Source organism: Eretmochelys imbricata, chromosome 14 (genome assembly GCF_965152235.1).
Source record: "Eretmochelys imbricata isolate rEreImb1 chromosome 14, rEreImb1.hap1, whole genome shotgun sequence".
In the NCBI taxonomy this organism is placed as follows: domain Eukaryota; kingdom Metazoa; phylum Chordata; order Testudines; family Cheloniidae; genus Eretmochelys; species Eretmochelys imbricata.
The window spans coordinates 55,456,795-55,474,567 of NC_135585.1; the positions used below are offsets into that span (position 1 = coordinate 55,456,795).

A 17,773-nucleotide genomic window follows, 5' to 3' on the forward strand; every position below is an offset into this window, starting at 1 on the left:
TTCCTCTCTCTACCCATCGATGACCATCCCCTCCATCCCTCCATCCACCCCTGTAGACACCCATCCATGTACTTATCTGTTCATCCATCTGTTTACATACACATCATTCCAGTCACTCAACCTGTCCAATGCACACCCATCCAGCTGTCTGTCTGTATATCCATCCATCCATCCATCCATCCATCCCCATGCCTATCCACTCTCCTCTCTATCCACTCTCTTCTCTATCCAGGAGGCTTCGAAGCATCTTCTTGGGAATGTCCTGGCCCAGTGTTCAGCATCCACGTCACACTGGAAAGTAAAGGGGGCCGAAGGGGAAGGAGCCGGCGCCCCCAGAGCAGCCGCTGACCTGTGACGGCGTCGGTGGAGACGGGGCCGAGGCGCTTGCGGCCGGAGATGCCGTAGAGTTTGAACTTGTATCGGTGGGAGGGGGCCAGGTTGGTGATGGTGACGGTGCGAGATCCCCCATCCACGGGCAGCGCCTGGGGTTTGCCCTCCGCATTCTTGTACTGGAGGAGGAAGGAGTCGAAGTCCCCAGACTGGACGGTCCAGGAGAGCGGGATGGAGTCGTGGGTGATGTCGGAGGCCGAGAGCTCCCCCAGGCTCGGCTCGGAGGCGGGTTCCTCCTCCCGTGGCTCAGCAGCTGAAACAAAGAGGAGGGTAAGGGCATGGTTGGGGAAGAGGGCGGCTCACCAGGTCCTTGGTGGGCCGGGCTGTTCCTAGCCAAAGGGGATCAGCAGAGAAGATTAGTGGGATGAGGGTGCAGGGAGCCCTCGAGACCAGCCCCAGGACACAGCTGGATCCTGCTGCTGGGAAGGAGAGCTGGGGACAGGCAGATGAACGGGGCAACTCTGCAAAAAGAATCCCACATCCCCGGGTTCCCTGAAGCCATCCCGCCTCCATGGAGGCGTCGGCCCAGATCAACCGGCACAAACCACGGTGAGAGCTGAGCTCAGATGGGAGGAGAGTGGGGGAAGGAAGAACAAATGAGAGAGAAAGAGAAGGGGGTGAACCAAAGCCACCACCATCAATGGGAAGATCCCCATTGACACCCATCCATCCCCAACCACTCCTCCATCCATCCCTGTACGCACCCATCCATCCACCCGTCCATGCATGCATCACCACACTCAACCCAGCCCTTGTGGATGCTGGAACTACCTGGCAGAAGGGATACACATACACATCTACCCGTGCTTCCCCCCGAACCCCCATCCACCCCCATTCATATCTACCCACCCTTCCGTCCATCCATCCATCCTCCCCCATACATGTCTACCCGTGCTTCCCCCAAAATCCCCATCCACCCCCATACATATGTGCCCACCCTTCCGTCTGTCTGTCCATCCACCCCATACATATCTACCCATGATTCCCCCAAAACCCCCATCCACCCCCATACATATGTACCCACCCTTCCGTCTGTCCGTCCCACCATCCATCCATCCACTCCCATACATATCTACCAACCCTTCCATCTCCCTGTGCCTCTATCCACCCCCGTATCTACCCACCCTTCCGTCTGTCCGTCCATCCATCCATCCATCCATCCACCCACCCCCATACATATCTACCAACCCTTCCATCTCCCTGTGCCTCTATCCACCCCCATATCTACCCACCCTTCCGTCTGTCCGTCCATCCACCCCATACATATCTACCCGTGCTTCCCCCAAAACGCCCATCCACCCCCATACATATGTGCCCACCTTTCTGTCTGTCCGTCCCTCCATCCATCCATCCACCCCCATACATATCTACCCAACCTTCCGTCCATCCATCCATTCACCCCATACATATCAACCCACCCTTCCATCTGTCTGTGCATCTATCCACCCCCATACACATATACCCACCCTTCCGTCCATCCCTCCATCCACCCCCATACATATCTATGCACCCTGCCATCTTTCTGTCCGTCCATCCACCTCCATACATAACTACCCACTCTTCTGTCAGTCCATACCTGAATCCACCCCGCTACATATCTACCCAGCTTTCTGTCCATCCATTCATCCATCCCCATACATATCTGCCCACCTGCCCGTCCATTCATCCTTCCAGCCCCCATACATATCCATTCCTCTATCTACCCATCGATGACCATCCCCTCCATCCCTCCATCCAATCCTGTAGACACCCATCCATGTACTTATCTGTTCATCCATCTGTTCCCATACACATCATTCCAGTCACTCAACCTGTCCCATCCACACCCATGCAGCTGTCTGTCTGTCTATCCATCCATCCATCTATCCACCCCCGTGCCTATCCACTCTCCTCTCTATCCACTGAATGGCCGGTAATCTAGTAGTGGAGGCAGGAGGCTTCGAAGCATCTTCTTCGGAACCTCCTGGCCCAGTGTTTGGCGTCCACGTCACACTGGAAACCAAAGAGGGCCGAAGGGGACAGAGCCACGCCCCCGGAGCAGCCGCTGACCTGTGACGGTGTCAGTGAAGACGGGGCCGAGGCGCTTGCGGCCGGAGATGCCGTAGAGGTTGAACTTGTATCGGCGGGAGGGGGCCAGGTTGGCGATGGTGACGGTGCGAGATCCCCCATCCACGGGCAGCGCCTGGGGGTTGCCCTCCGCATCCTTGTACTGGAGGAGGAAGGAGTCGAAGTCCCCGGACTGGACGGTCCAGGAGAGCAGGGCGGAGTCGTGGGTGACGTCGGAGGCCGAGAGCTCCCCCAGGCTGGGCTGGGGGGCGGGTTCCTCCTCCCGTGGCACCGCGGCTGGAACAAAGAGGAGGGTAAGGGCATTGCTGGGGTGGAGGGCAGCTCACCAGGTCTTTGTGGGGCCGGGTTGTTCCTAGCCAAAGGGGATCAGCAGAGAAGATTAGTGGGATGAGGGTGCAGGGAGCCCTACAGACTAGCCCCAGGACACAGCTGGATCCTGCTGCTGGGAAGGAGAGCTGGGGACAGACAGATGAACGGGGCATCTCTGCAAAGAGGATCCCACATCTCCGGGTACCCTGCAGCCACCCTGCCTCCATGGAGGGGTTGGCCCAGATCAACCGGCACAAACCTCGGTGAGAGTTGGGCTGAGACGGGAGGAGAGAGGGGGAAGGAAGAACAAACGAGGGAGAAAGAGAAGGGGGTGAACCAAAGCCACAAACATCAATGGAAAGTTCCCCATTGACACCCGTCCATCTCCAACCACTCCTCCATCCACCCCTGTACGCACCCATCCATCCACCCATCCATGCATGCATCACCACACTCAACCCAGCCCTTGTGGCTGCTGGAACCACCTGGCGGAAGGGATACACATACACATCTACCCGTGCTTCCCCCCGAACCTCCATCCACCCCCATTCATATCTACCCACCCTTCCATCCATCCATCCATCCTCCCCCATACATGTCTACCCGTGCTTCCCCCAAAACCCCCTTCCAGCCCCATACATATTTACTCACCCTTCCGTCTGTCTGTCCATCCATCCACCCCCATACATATCTACCCACCCTTCCGTCTGCCTCTTTATCTATCCATCCCCATACATATCTACCCACCCTTCCATCTGTCCTTCCACCCGTTCACCCCCATGTATACACACCCATCCATCCATCCATCTACCCTCATACATAGAATCATAGAATATCAGGGGTGGAAGGGACCTCAGGAGGTCATCTAGTCCAACCCCCTGCTCAAAAGTAGGACCCATCCCCAATTAAATCATCCCAGCCAGGGCTTTGTCAAGACTGTCCTTAAAAACTTCTAAGGAAGGAGATTCCACCACCTCCCTAGGTAACGCATTCCAGTGTTTCACCACCCTCCTAGTGAAAAAGTTTTTCCTAATATCCAACCTAAACCTCCCCCACTGCAACTTGAGACCATTACTCCTTGTCCTGTCCTCTTCCACCACGGAGAATAGTCTAGAACCATCCTCTCTGGAACCACCTCTCAGGTAGTTGAAAGCAGCTATCAAATCCCCCCTCATTCTTCTTTTCCTCAGACTAAACAATCCCCGTTCCCTCAGCCTCTCCTCATAAGTCATGTGTTCCAGACCCCTAATCATTTTGGTTGCCCTTCACTGGACTCTCTTCAATTTATCTACATCCTTCTTGTAGTGTGGGGCCCAAAACTGGACACAGTACTCCAGATGAGGCCTCACCAATGTCGAATAGAGGGGGACGATCACGTCCCTCGATCTGCTCGCTATGCTCCTACTTATACATCCCAAAATGCCATTGGCCTTCTTGGCAACAAGGGCACACTGATGACTCCTATCCAGCTTCTCGTCCACTGTCACCCCTAGGTCCTTTTCCGCAGAACTGCTGCCCAGCCATTCGGTCCCTAGTCTGTAGCGGTGCATTGGGTTCTTCCGTCCTAAGTGCAGGACCCTGCACTTATCCTTACTGAACCTCATCAGATTTCTTTTGGCCCAATCCTCCAATTTGTCTAGGTCCCTCTGTATCCTATCCCTCCCCTCCAGCGTATCTACCACTCCTCCCAGTTTAGTATTATCCGCAAATTTGCTGAGAGTGCAATCCACACCATCCTCCAGATCATTTATGAAGATATTGAACAAAACCGGCCCCAGGACTGACCCCTGGGGCACTCCACTTGACACCGGCTGCCAACATCTCTACCCAGACTTCCGTCTGTCTGTCCATCCATCCATCCCCATACATATCTGCCCACCTGCCCGTCCATCCATCCATCCCCATACGAATCCATTCCTCTCTCTACCCATGGATGACCATCCCCTCCATCCCTCCATCCACCGCTGTAGACACCCATCCATGTACTTATCTGTTCATCCATCTGTTTCCATACACATCATTCCAGTCACTCAGCCTGTCCCATGCACACCCATCCAGCTGTCTGTCCGTATATCCATCCATCCATCCATCCATCCATCCATCCATCCACTCCCGTGCCTATCCACTCTCCATTGAATCCATTGAATGGCTGGTAATCTGGTAGTGGAGGCAGGAGGCTTCGAAGCATCTTCTTGGGAACCTCCTGGCCCAGTGTTCGGCGTCCACGTCACACTGGAAACCAAAGGGGGCCGAAGGGGACGGAGCCGTTCCCCCAGAACAGCTGCTTACCTGTGACGGTGTCGGTGGAGACGGGGCCGAGGCGTTTGCGGCCGGAGATGCCGTAGAGGTTAAACTTGTATCGGCGGGAGGGGGCCAGGTTGGCGACGGTGACGGTGCGAGATCCCCCATCCACGGGCAGCGCCTGGGGGTTGCCCTCTGCATCCTTGTACTGGAGGAGGAAGGAGTCGAAGTCCCCGGACTGGACGGTCCAGGAGAGCAGGGCAGAGTCGTGGGTGACGTCGGAGGCCGAGAGCTCCCCCAGGCTGGGCTGGGGGGCGGGTTCCTCCTCCCGTGGCACCGCGGCTGGAACAAAGAGGAGGGTAAGGGCATTGCTGGGGTGGAGGGCGGCTCACCAGCTCTTTGTGGGGCCGGGTTGTTCCTAGCCAAAGGGGATCAGCAGAGAAGATTAGTAGGATGAGGGTGCAGGGAGCCCTAGAGAGTAGCCCAAGGACACAGCTGGATCCTGCTGCTGGGAAGAAGAGCTGGGGACAGACAGATGGACAGGGCATCTCTGCAAAGAGGATCCCACATCCCCGGGTTCCCTGCAGCCACCCCGCCTCCATGAAGGGGTCGGCCCAGATCAACCGGCACAAACCTCGATGAGAGTTGGGCTGAGACGGGAGGAGAGAGGGGGAAGGAAGAACAAATGAGGGAGAAAGAGAAGGGGGTGAACCAAAGCCACAAACATCAATGGAAAGATCCCCATTGACACCCATCCATCTCCAACCACTCCTCCATCCATCTCTGTACGCACCCATCCATCCACCCGTCCATGCATGCATCACCACACCCAACCCAGCCCTTGTGGCTGCTGGAACCACCTGGTGGAAGGATTACACATACACATCTACCCGTGTATCCCCCAAAACCCCCATTCACCCCCATTCATATCTACCCACCCTTCCATCCATCCATCCATCCACCCCCATACACATCTACCCACCCTTCCGTCCATCCATCTATCCATCCACCCCCATACATATCTACCCACCCTTCCGCCCATCCATCCGTCCTCCCCCATACATGTCTACCCACCCTTCCGTCCATCCATCCATCCTCCCCCATACATGTCTACCCACCCATCCGTCCATCCATCCATCCTCCCCCATACATGTCTACCCGTGCTTCCCCCAAAACCCCCTTCCAGCCCCATACATATTTACCCACCCTTCCGTCTGTCTGTCCATCCATCCACCCCCATACATATCTACCCACCCTTCCGTCTGTCCTTCCACCCGTTCACCCCCATGTATACACACCCATCCATCCATCCATCTACCCTCATACATCTCTACCCAGACTTCCATCTGGCTGTCCATCCATCCATCCCCATACATATCTGCCCACCTGCCCGTCCATCCATCCATCCCCATACAAATCCATTCCTCTCTCTACCCATCGATGACCATCCCCTCCATCCCTCCATCCACCGCTGTAGGCACCCATCCATGTACTTATCTGTTCATCCATCTGTTTCCATACACATCATTCCAGTCACTCAACCTGCCCCATGCACACCCATACAGCTGTCTGTCTGTATATCCATCCATCCATCCATCCATCCATCCATCCATCCATCCATCCATCCATCCACTCCCGTGACTATCCACTCTCCATTGAATCCATTGAATGGCCGGTAATCTGGTAGTGGAGGCAGGAGGCTTCGAAGCATCTTCTTGGGAACCTCCTGGCCCAGTGTTCGGCGTCCATGTCACACTGGAAACCAAAGGGGGCCGAAGGGGATGGAGCCGTTCCCCCAGAACAGCTGCTTACCTGTGATGGTGTCGGTGGAGACGGGGCCGAGGCGCTTGCGGCCGGAGATGCCGTAGAGGTTGAACTTGTATCGGCGGGAGGGGGCCAGGTTGGCGACGGTGACCGTGCGAGATCCCCCATCCACGGGCAGCGCCTGGGGGTTGCCCTCCGCATCCTTGTACTGGAGGAGGAAGGAGTCGAAGTCCCCGGACTGGACGGTCCAGGAGAGCAGGGCGGAGTCGTGGGTGACGTCGGAGGCCGAGAGCTCCCCCAGGCTGGGCTGGGGGGCGGGTTCCTCCTCCCGTGGCACCGCGGCTGGAACAAAGAGGAGGGTAAGGGCATTGCTGGGGTGGAGGGCGGCTCACCAGCTCTTTGTGGGGCCGGGTTGTTCCTAGCCAAAGGGGATCAGCAGAGAAGATTAGTAGGATGAGGGTGCAGGGAGCCCTAGAGAGTAGCCCAAGGACACAGCTGGATCCTGCTGCTGGGAAGAAGAGCTGGGGACAGACAGATGGACAGGGCATCTCTGCAAAGAGGATCCCACATCTCCGGGTTCCCTGCAGCCACCCCGCCTCCATGAAGGGGTCGGCCCAGATCAACCGGCACAAACCACGGTGAGAGTTGGGCTGAGACGGGAGGAGAGAGGGGGAAGGAAGAACAAACCAGGGAGAAAGAGAAGGGGGTGAACCAAAGCCACCAACATCAATGGAAAGATCCCCATTGACACCCATCCATACCCAACCACTCCTCCATCCATCCCTGTATGCACCCATCCATCCACCCGTCCATGCATGCATCACCACACTCAACCCAGCCCTTGTGGCTGCTGGAACCACCTGGTGGAAGGATTACACATACACATCTACCCGTGTATCCCCCAAAACCCCCATTCACCCCCATTCATATCTACCCACCCTTCCATCCATCCATCCATCCATCCATCCACCCCCATACACATCTACCCACCCTTCCGTCCATCCATCTATCTATCCATCCACCCCCATACATATCTACCCACCCTTCCGCCCATCCATCCGTCCTCCCCCATACATGTCTACCCACCCTTCCGTCCATCCATCTATCCATCCTCCCCCATGCATATCTACCCACTCTTCCGTCCATCCCTCCATCCTCCCCCATACATATCTACCCACCCTTCCTTCTGTGCGTCCATCCATCGCCTCCAATACATATGTACCGACCCTTCCATCCATCTATCCATCCACATCCATACATATGTACCCACCCTTCTGTTGTTCCATCCATATGTATCCACCCTTCCATCAGTCCATTCACTCATCCCCATTCCTCTATCTATCCATCGATGGCCATCCCCTCCATCAATCCATCCACCCATGTAGACACTCATCCATCTAACTATCTGTTCATCCATCTGTTTCCATACACATCATTCTATTCCCTCAACCTGTCCCATGCATATTGATCCAGCTGTCTGTCTGTCTGTCTATCCATCCATCCACCCATCCCTATCTACTTTCTTCTCTCTATCCATTGAATGGCCAGCAGTCTAGTTATGGACGGACGGACCACTGGACTGACAGATGGACTTGGGGATGGACGGATGAGTGGACAGGTGGATGGATGGATGGACGGATGCTCTCGTCCCTCCACGCTGCTTCCACACTCCAATCCTTGCTGCTTTCCCTCCTTTGCTCATCCTCCTCTCTCATTTCCTTGGAAACATCTTCTTGGGAAGGTCCAGTGGTCAGTGTCCCCACCACACTGCAAAGCAAAAGGGGCACAAGGGGAAGGGGCCGGTGCCCCGGGTCCAGCCACTGACCTGTGACGGCGTCGGTGGACACGGGACCGAGGCGCTTGCGGCCGGAGATGCCGTAGAGGTTGAACTTGTATCTGCGGGAAGGGGCCAGCTTGGTGACGGTGACCGTGCGGGATCCCCCGTCCACGGGCAGCGCCTGGGGTTTTCCCTCCGTGTCCTTGTACTGGAGGAGGAAGGAGTCAAAGGTCCCGGTCTGGACGGTCCAGGAGAGCAGGGCGGAGTCGTGGGTGATGTCGGAGGCCGAGAGATCCCCCAGGCTGGGCTGGAGGGCGGGATCTGCTGGTGCTGGCAGGGAGAGGGCAGGAGGGATGGTCCCATCAGTTCTGGGTCAGGGTGGGGCCAAGGGTGTGGGGTAGGGGAAGGGGAGTGGAGAAGTGGGGTGGGATCGCTGCGTGTATCTGCCCCGCGTCTGTTTGCCATCTTTCCCATGCCATCGCTTTGGTTCTCTCCCCACATCACAGCCGTGAGCGATTCGTCCCTTTTCCTTTCTCCCTGCCACACTCTCCACGGCACCTTGCTTCCGGTCACGGCCTGTCCCTCCCTCAGGCTCCTGCCGTTCCCGGCCACTGTCCCTTGTCGCTGTCTCCTTCTTCCTCTCCTCCACGCTGTCAGCCGGGTCTCCCCTTTCCTCCAGCACGTTTCTCTTTAGTCTGTCGCGCTTCCTACTGTCACCGTCGCCTGCGGTCACCCCCCACCCCCGTCCCTTCACTCGTTTCCCTTCTTCTGTTTCTTTCCTTTGTCCCTTTCTTCCCTTCACCCTCCGTCCATCGGCACACACCTCCCTTTCTCTGCCACCTTCTTTCTGTTTTCCTACCGGGGCTGCTCCTTGCTCCCTCCCTGCCTCGTTGAAGGGGAGTGGGGGCTGGTGGGGTTAGAGCAGGGGGGCTGGGAGCCAGGACTCCTGGGTTCTCTGCCTGGCTCTGGGAGGTGAGTGGGGGCTGGTGGGTTAGAGCAGGGGGGCTGGGAGCCAGGACTCCTGGGTTCTCTGCCTGGCTCTGGGAGGGGAGTTGGGGCTAGTGGGTTAGAGCAGGGGGGCTGGGAGCCAGGACTCCTGGGTTCTCTGCCTGGCTCTGGGAGGGGAGTGGGGGCTAGTGGGTTAGAGCAGGGGGGCTGGGAGCCAGGACTCCTGGGTTCTCTGTCTGGCTCTGGGAGGGGAGTGGGGGCTGGTGGGTTAGGGCAGGGGGGTCGGGAGCCAGGACTCCTGGGTTCTCTGTCCGGCTCTGGGAGGGGAGTGGGGGCTGGTGGGTTAGGACAGGGGGGCCGGGAGGCTCCTGGGCACTGCCCCCGAACACTGTGGAAGGAGAGCAGGCTGGTGGGCAAGTACCGAGCTGGGACTTAGAGTGGGCAGGGCACAGAGCAAGGGGCAGCTCGCGCTGCCCCGGCTGGCAGGGAGCTGAGGCGTGAGCCGCCCAGGGGCTGGCGGTACCTGTCCGGACTCTGGCTCGGAGCGGGGGTGAGAGCTGGCCGCGGTGCACCCCATACAGTGTGACGTTGTACTCGGCGCCAGGCTGCAGCCCCCCGACGCGGGTCGCCCGCTGGTCCCCCGGCACCTCGGCCTCCTGGGGCCCCGTGCGCCCGGCCGCATCTTCGTAGCGCAGCAGGAAGGACTGGAACAGGCCCTTCCGCGCCCTCCACTGCAGCCCAAACCCATCGCTGGTCACGTTCCTGACCCCCAGGACCCCCAGCTCGTTTGGCCCGGGGCCCCCGCCAAGGCGTGCTGCGAGAAAGAGAGAGAGCGTACCGCGGTCAGGATGCCTGGGCTCTCTGGGAGGGGAGGGAAGGGGAGTCTGATGGTTAGAGCAGGGGGCGCTGGGAGCCAGGACCCCTGGGTTCATTCCCCGGCCCTGAGAGGGGACCGGGGGCTAGTGGGTAGAGCAGGGTGGGGAGGGGGACCTAGGAGCCAGGACTCCTGGGTTCTCCAAGGCATCCATATAGCCCTGCAAAGACTCGCTGTAAGGACGAGGTGAAGGATCCGGCAGAGGAGGGCTGGCTAGGGTAAGGGGCGAGGGTGTTACCTGTCCACACGCTGGTGGTGATGGGCTCTGAGATGGTCCCGTCAGGTGCCACCCCCCGCAGCTCCACCTCGTACTCGGTGCCGGGGCTCAGCTGGGTGACGATCACACTCCTCTTCCCCCCAGGCACCTGGGTCTGCCCGGGGGGCACCACGGAGCCGGGCTCCCGGTACCGCAGCAGGAAGTGCTGGAAGGGGCCAGTCGTGGCCGTCCAGGTGACGCGGAACCGGTCGGGGGAGACGTCTGTCACGGCCAGGTCCCCTGGGGGTGGCCCAGGGCGGGAGAGGCTGGGCATGGAGGTCTCTGGGGGCTGCTCGGTGCCGGATGCCTCTGGAGCTGGGGGGGGGGGCGGGGGCATGAAAGGGTGAAAGGGCACCCCCCAGAGGGGAAAGACCCCATGCCCCATTCCCTGCCCCCCTGAGCCAGCCAGTCCTCGCCCTGGGGCCGGATGGGATCCCACACCCCCTAGAGGGGAAAGACGCCGGGCCCCATTCCCCGCCCCCCTGAGCCAGCCAGTCCCCACCCTGGGGGCAGATGGGAGCCGGCGCCCCCTAGAGGGGAAAGATCCCGTGCCCCATTCCCCGCCCCCCCGAGCCAGCCAGTCCCCGCCCTGGGGGCAGATGGGAGCCGGCGCCCCCTGGAGGGCACAGGCCCCGAGCCCCATTCCCCGCCCCCCTGAGCCAGCCAGTCCCCGCCCTGGGGGCAGATGGGAGCCGGCGCCCCCTGGAGGGCACAGGCCCCGAGCCCCATTCCCTGTTGAGTCCGTGGCGTGAGGCCGGGAGCGGGTGGAAGCCAAACCAGCTGCAGGAGAAAGGGTGGGGTTAATGCCGGAGGAGAGAGAGGGCGGGAAGGGGACGGAGGGAGGGGAGGGTGGAGTCGCCCCGTCCGATGGCCATGCCAGGCCCGTGGGCAGAAGCCAGCAGCCTGCGGGAGAGAGGAGGGCAGAACCGAGCGGCTTAGCACCAGCGGGGGGCATCGGTGAGCAGCCAAGGCGGGCGCGTGGCGGGCGCGTGGCGGGCGCCGTGGCCGGGGGGGCTACTGAGCCAGAGCAGGCGAGCCCCCGCGTCGGACTACCTGTGGAGGCGACAAAGGAATAGGACTTGGACAGCCGCCCCTGGACCAGGCCGTGGATCTCCACCTGGTAGGTGGTGCCGGGCGCCAGGCCCTGGAGGCGAACCGCCGCGGCGTCGCCGGGAACCGCCAGCTCCCCCGCTCCTCCGCCGTCGCCCGCCCGCCAGTGCCGGACCACCACGCGCTCCGCGTGGCCACGCATGCCCTCCAGCGAGACCACAATGGTGCCGGGGGAGCGGGCCACCACCGCCGGCTTGGCGTGGCCCCTGGGCCCCGCGTCCGAGCCGGGGGAGCCCGCCGAGAAGATGCTGCCCACCTCCCCGGTTGTCTGGAAGCGGCCGGGGGGCTGCTCCATGGGGTGCCCTTGCGGGGGTGCCATGGCCCCGAGCTCCTTCGAATGCTGGCCCAGCCCCACGTAGACCATCTCCTGTTCCTCCAGGGACTTCCTCTGCACCAGGTAGCGGTAGATGGCCTTGGCCACGGTGGCGATGGTTTGGTTGCCGCGGAGCGGGTAGCGTGTGGCACAGAGGTAGCTCTCCAGGCGCTGAAGCAGGGTCCCGTTGTACCCGGACAGCTTGGCCGTGAGGTTCTGCGTCATGGTCCGGAAGAAGAGCGGGCTGGGGACCGAGGAGGCGTTGGCTGGGGCGGGCCGGGGGCCCGGCTTCCCCGCGGGGCCAGGCGGCCGGAGACGGGGCACTGGGGGGCGCGTGGGCTCTGGGTGCGGCCGGCCAGGCGGGGGCAGGGTGGGCATCGGCGCTGCCAGGAGCAAATATTGGTGCAATTAGGGGATCCCATTCCCTGCCCCCCTGAGCCAGCCAGTCCCCCGCCCTGGGGTGGATCAGAGCCGGTGCCCCCTAGAGGGGAAAGGCCCCGTGCCCCATTCCTCACCCCCCTGAGCCAGCCAGTCCCTGCCCTGGGGGGAGACGGCACCTGCTGGAGGGGAAATGCCCCGCGCTCCCCGTCCGGTGCCTGCGAGCTAGCTGCGAAGAAGAGAGAAGGGAAGAGAACTGGGTTAGTCCGACCCCCCCGTGGCCGCTTGGCTCCGTGACCTGCGGATCCTAAATGGAGGGGGAGACGGGTGGTGAGTGGGGGGCGGGAGGGGCAGGCGCTGGCTCCGACCGGGCTCCCGGGCAGCCCCGCTCTGGGCAGAATGAAGAAATCACTCGCTGTGGGAGAGAGGGAAAGAAAAACCCTGAGCAGAGGAGTGGGGAGAAGAGAAGGAGAAACGTCTGGCTCCCTTATAGACACACGGGCGGACAGACGATGGACGACCAACTGGGCAGACGATTGGAGGGATGGAGGGATGGACGGACGGACAGGTGGATGGACAGACAGGTGGATGGATGGAGGGACAGACGGACAGGTGGATGGATGGATGGATGGACGAACAGGTGGATGGATGGACGGATGGACGGATGGACGGATGGACAGACAGACACGCTCGTCTCTCCGCGCCGCTCCCACACTCCAGTCCTTGCTGCTTTCCCCCCTTCACGCGTCCTCCTCTCTCATTTCCGTCTTTCCCTTCTCTCTCCCCCCTCCCCATCCCCTGCCCCGCTCCCGGGCCCGTGGGACCCACCGGTGCTGGCGTGGGTGGTGGCGGGAGGGCTCTGCTCTGGGCCGCGGTGGGCGCTCAGGGTGAGGGTGTACTGGGTGGTGCCGCGGAGGCCGGTCAGGGTGAGGGCGGTGCGGTCGGGGGGCAGGGCCAGGCGGGTGGGGGGCTCGGTGCTGTCCCGCCCCGCCGGGCCGTAGAGCAGGGTGTATCCGTCGGGCCGGGCGGCCGGGGGCTCCCAGCGCAGGCTCAGCGAGGTGGCCGTGGCCCCCGTGGGGCGCAGGTCGCGGGGCGCGTCGATCCCTGGAGGGGGAGAGGGGTGAGAGTGCGGAAGGGGGGCCCCCTCCCCAGAGAACCCCCCTGCCTCCTAAACTTCCGCCCAGCATCCCCTCCCCCCACGGCGCCCCCAGTCCAGAGAATCCCCCTCCTTACTGCCCCCTCCCCCCACTGGGCCCCCATCCCAAAGAGCCCCATCCCAAAGGGCTCCCATCACAGCCCCCAACCCTCCTGCCCCCCCCCAGCGGCGTCCCTCCGGCCACTTACGGGTGCGGACGCTCTGGGTGGCGGGGGGCCCGAGGCGCTGGGCCCGCTGGGCTCGGACGGTGACGCTGAACTCCTGGCCTGGGCCCAGCCCCGAGCGCTCGAAGGACGTGGCCGAGCCGGGCAGCTGCAGGGACTCGGCGCCCTCGGGGTCACCCTGGGGGAGATAAGGGGGGGGTCAGGGGCTGGGGGACGCAGCCCCCCCGCCCTCTCAGGCACCTCCCCCATCCCAGGCCCCCAAACCACAGAGTCACGGCGCTGCTGGGGGTCAGATGGGTCAGGGGATGGGGGTCCCCCCAGCCTCTGTCTGCACCCCCCCATGCTCCCCCACCCCATCCAGACCCCCCACCCCCTCTTCCCACCTTCCTTCCAATGCCCCCTCCCAGAAGTGAGGCTCCCCAGGGCGGGGGCTGGGGGGTCACACACCCTCCTCCCCCACTGACATCCCCTGCCCGCCAGGGCCCAGATCCGGGACCAGCCCCCCTGCAGTGGGGGGAGGGGATGATTGACACCCCCCCTGGGACCCCATTACCGTGGGGACGAGGTGAATTTCATATCCATCCACGTGGGTCTTGGGGCGAGTCCATTGCAGGCGGAAGGAGCCCTCGTCCCGGCGCCCCACACGCAGCGTCACGGCCGGGATCTCTGCGGGGGGACAGGGGTGAGTGCCCCGAACCCCCTTCCCTGCCCCCAGCCAGCCAGACCCCCACCCTGCGGCTGGCGCCCCCTGGAGGGGCCAGGCCCCGTCTCCCATTCCTTGCCCCCCTGAACCAGCGAGTCCCCTGCCCTGGGGCCAGATCGGGGCTGGCGCCCCCTAGAGGGGACAGGCCCTGTGTCCCAGGCCCCTGCCCCCCAAGACAGCTGCCCCCTCCCCCTGCCCCACAGAGGGAAAAGGCCCTGTGTGCCGGTCTGCACCCAGGGCCTCCCCTCTCCATCCAGCCAGGGCCTTTGATCTCTGTCCCGTCCTGGGCGGGGATGGAAAGCAAACACCTTGGGGAACAAGCGCGGCTCAGATCCCTGCCCCCCCGGCACCGCGCCCCCCGGCCGGGATGAATGGGGCCGATTCTATGGGGGAACCGGAGCCGGAGGGGCGCGGTGCCAAGGCTGATCTTGGCCTGCCCGGCTGTGGGATGGGCGGCTCCTAACAGGGGGTCTCTGTGCCCTGGGACGGGACGTCCCGGGCAAGGGGGGCACCAGCTGCCGTATAGATCTGGGGGGAGCTCCCCCCGCCTTGGCCATGGGTCAGGAGAGGATTAGGCAGCACAAAGGCCCTTCAGCTCGGTGCCCAGCGCTGCCCCACATGGGGGGAGGGCAAGGACAGGGCGCCCCCGACCTGCCTCAGGGGTGGATGCCCAGGGACGTGGGGAGCAGGCACAGAGGGGGATTGTGGGTTGGGGGGCAGGACACAGAGGGGGATTGTGAGTAAGGGGTGGGGCACAGAGGGGGATTGTGGGTAGGGTGGCCAGGGCGGCCCAGGACACTGTGGGTAGGCGGGCCAGGGCGGCCCAGGGCACTGTGGGTAGGGCGGGCCGGGGCGGCCCAGGGCATTGTGGGTAGGGTGGCCACGACAGCCCAGGGCATTGTGGAGGGCAGTTGGGGTGGCCCAGGGCACTGTGGGTAGGGTGTCTGCGACGGCCCAGGGCATTGTGGGTAGGGTGGTGGGGGTGGGCCCAGGGCACTGTGGGTAGGGTGTCCGCGACGGCCCACGGCATTGTGGGCAGGGCGGTGGGGGGCGGCCCCAGGGCATTGTGGGTTAGGGGCGGTTGGGGTGGCCCAGGGCACTGTGGGGTAGGGTGTCCGCAACGGCCCAGGGCATTGTGGGCAGGGCGGTTGGGGTGGCCCAGGGCACTGTGGGTAGGGTGTCCGCGACGGCCCAGGGCACTGTGGGCAGGGTGGTGGGGGCAGCCCAGGGCACTGTGGGTAGGGTGTCCGCGACGGCCCAGGGCACTGTGGGTAGGGTGTCCGCGACAGCCCAGGGCACTGTGGGCAGGGCGGTGGGGGCGGCCCAGGGCACTGTGGGTAGGGGTGTCCGTGATGGCCCCAGAGCATTGTGGGCCGGGCGGTGGGGGTGGCCCAGGGCACTGTGGGTAGGGTGTGCGCGACGGCCCAGGGCACTGTGGGTAGGGCGGTGGGGGGCGGCCCAGGGCATTGGGGGGTAGGGTGTCCGTGATGGCCCAGGGCACTGTGGGTAGGGTGTGTGCGACGGCCCAGGGCACTGTGGGCCGGGGCGGTGGGGGCGGCCCAGGGCACTGTGGGTAGGGTGTCCGTGATGGCCCAGGGCATTGTGGGCAGGGTGGTGGGGGTGGCCCAGGGCACTGTGGGTAGGGGTGTGCGCGACGGCCCAGGGCACTGTGGGCCGGGCGGTGGGGGTGGCCCAGGGCACTGTGGGTAGGGTGTGCGCGACGGCCCAGGGCACTGTGGGCAGGGCGGTGGGGGGCGGCCCAGGGCACTGTGGGTAGGGTGTCCGTGATGGCCCAGAGCACTGTGGGCAGGGTGGTGGGGGTGGCCCAGGGCACTGTGGGTAGGGTGTGCGCGACGGCCCAGGGCACTGTGGGCCGGGCGGTTGGGGGCGGCCCCAGGGCACTGTGGGTAGGGTATCCGTGATGGCCCAGGGCACTGTGGGCAGGGCTGGTGGGGGGCGGGCCCAGGGCACTGTGGGTAGGGTGTCCGTGATGGCCCAGAGCACTGTGGGCAGGGTGGTGGGGGTGGCCCAGGGCACTGTGGGCAGGGGTTGTGCGCGACGGCCCAGGGCACTGTGGGCCGGGCGGTGGGGGGCGGCCCAGGGCACTGTGGGTAGGGTGTGCGCGACGGCCCAGGGCACTGTGGGCCGGGCGGTGGGGGCGGCCCAGGGCATTGGGGGTAGGGTGTCCGTGGTGGCCCAGGGCACTGTGGGTAGGGTGTCCGCGACGGCCCAGGGCACTGTGGGTAGGGTGTGCGCGACGGCCCAGGGCACTGTGGGTAGGGTGTGCGCGACGGCCCAGGGCACTGTGGGCCGGGCGGTGGGGGCGGCCCAGGGCATTGGGGGGTAGGGTGTGCGCGACGGCCCAGGGCACTGTGGGTAGGGTGTGCGCGACGGCCCAGGGCACTGTGGGCCGGGCGGTGGGGGGCGGCCCAGGGCACTGTGGGTAGGGTGTGCGCGACGGCCCAGGGCACTGTGGGTAGGGTGTCCGTGGTGGCCCAGGGCACTGTGGGTAGGGTGTCCCCGACGGCCCAGGGCACTGTGGGTAGGGTGTGCGCGACGGGCCCAGGGCACTGTGGGTAGGGTGTCCCCGACGGCCCAGGGCACTGTGGGTAGGGTGTGCGCGACGGCCCAGGGCACTGTGGGCCGGGCGGTGGGGGCGGCGCCCAGGGCACTGTGGGTAGGGTGTGCGCGACGGCCCAGGGCACTGTGGGTAGGGTGTGCGCGACGGCCCAGGGCACTGTGGGCCGGGCGGTGGGGGCGGCCCAGGGGCACTGTGGGTAGGGGTGTCCCCGACGGCCCAGGGCACTGTGGGTAGGGTGTCCGCGACGGCCCAGGGCACTGTGGGTAGGGTGTCCGCGACGGCCCAGGGCACTGTGGGTAGGGTGTGCGCGACGGCCCAGGGCACTGTGGGCCGGGCGGTGGGGGCGGCCCAGGGCACTGTGGGTAGGGTGTGCGCGACGGCCCAGGGCACTGTGGGTAGGGTGTCCGTGGTGGCCCAGGGCACTGTGGGTAGGGTGTCCGCGACGGCCCAGGGCACTGTGGGTAGGGTGTCCGCGACGGCCCAGGGCACTGTGGGCCGGGCGGTGGGGGCGGCCCAGGGCACTGTGGGTAGGGTGTCCGCGACGGCCCAGGGCACTGTGGGTAGGGTGTCCCCGACGGCCCAGGGCACTGTGGGTAGGGTGTGCGCGACGGCCCAGGGCACTGTGGGCCGGGCGGGTGGGGGCGGCCCAGGGCACTGTGGGTAGGGTGTGCGCGACGGCCCAGGGCACTGTGGGTAGGGTGTGCGCGACGGCCCAGGGCACTGTGGGTAGGGTGTCCGTGGA

The 17,773-nt window shown here is 63.8% G+C and overlaps 1 protein-coding gene across 1 annotated transcript in view; it reads right to left on the reverse strand.

Annotated features, from left to right (window-relative positions):
• The window catches only part of TNXB (tenascin XB), an 86,410-nt gene extending 70,359 nt beyond the window's left edge, over window positions 1-16,051 (reverse strand). The window contains exons 1-13 of the mRNA XM_077832828.1: window positions 15,985-16,051; window positions 14,301-14,413; window positions 13,772-13,925; window positions 13,256-13,531; window positions 11,680-12,432; window positions 10,609-10,941; window positions 10,020-10,310; window positions 9,107-9,271; window positions 8,597-8,878; window positions 6,820-7,113; window positions 5,056-5,349; window positions 2,440-2,733; window positions 350-643 (exon numbers count right to left, since the gene is read on the reverse strand). Of these exons, the coding sequence (XP_077688954.1) occupies window positions 350-643; window positions 2,440-2,733; window positions 5,056-5,349; window positions 6,820-7,113; window positions 8,597-8,878; window positions 9,107-9,271; window positions 10,020-10,310; window positions 10,609-10,941; window positions 11,680-12,432; window positions 13,256-13,531; window positions 13,772-13,925; window positions 14,301-14,413; window positions 15,985-16,051 (3,610 nt within the window). The remainder of the gene's footprint in view (window positions 1-349; window positions 644-2,439; window positions 2,734-5,055; window positions 5,350-6,819; window positions 7,114-8,596; window positions 8,879-9,106; window positions 9,272-10,019; window positions 10,311-10,608; window positions 10,942-11,679; window positions 12,433-13,255; window positions 13,532-13,771; window positions 13,926-14,300; window positions 14,414-15,984) is intronic.
• Window positions 16,052-17,773: the final 1,722 nt, after the last annotated feature.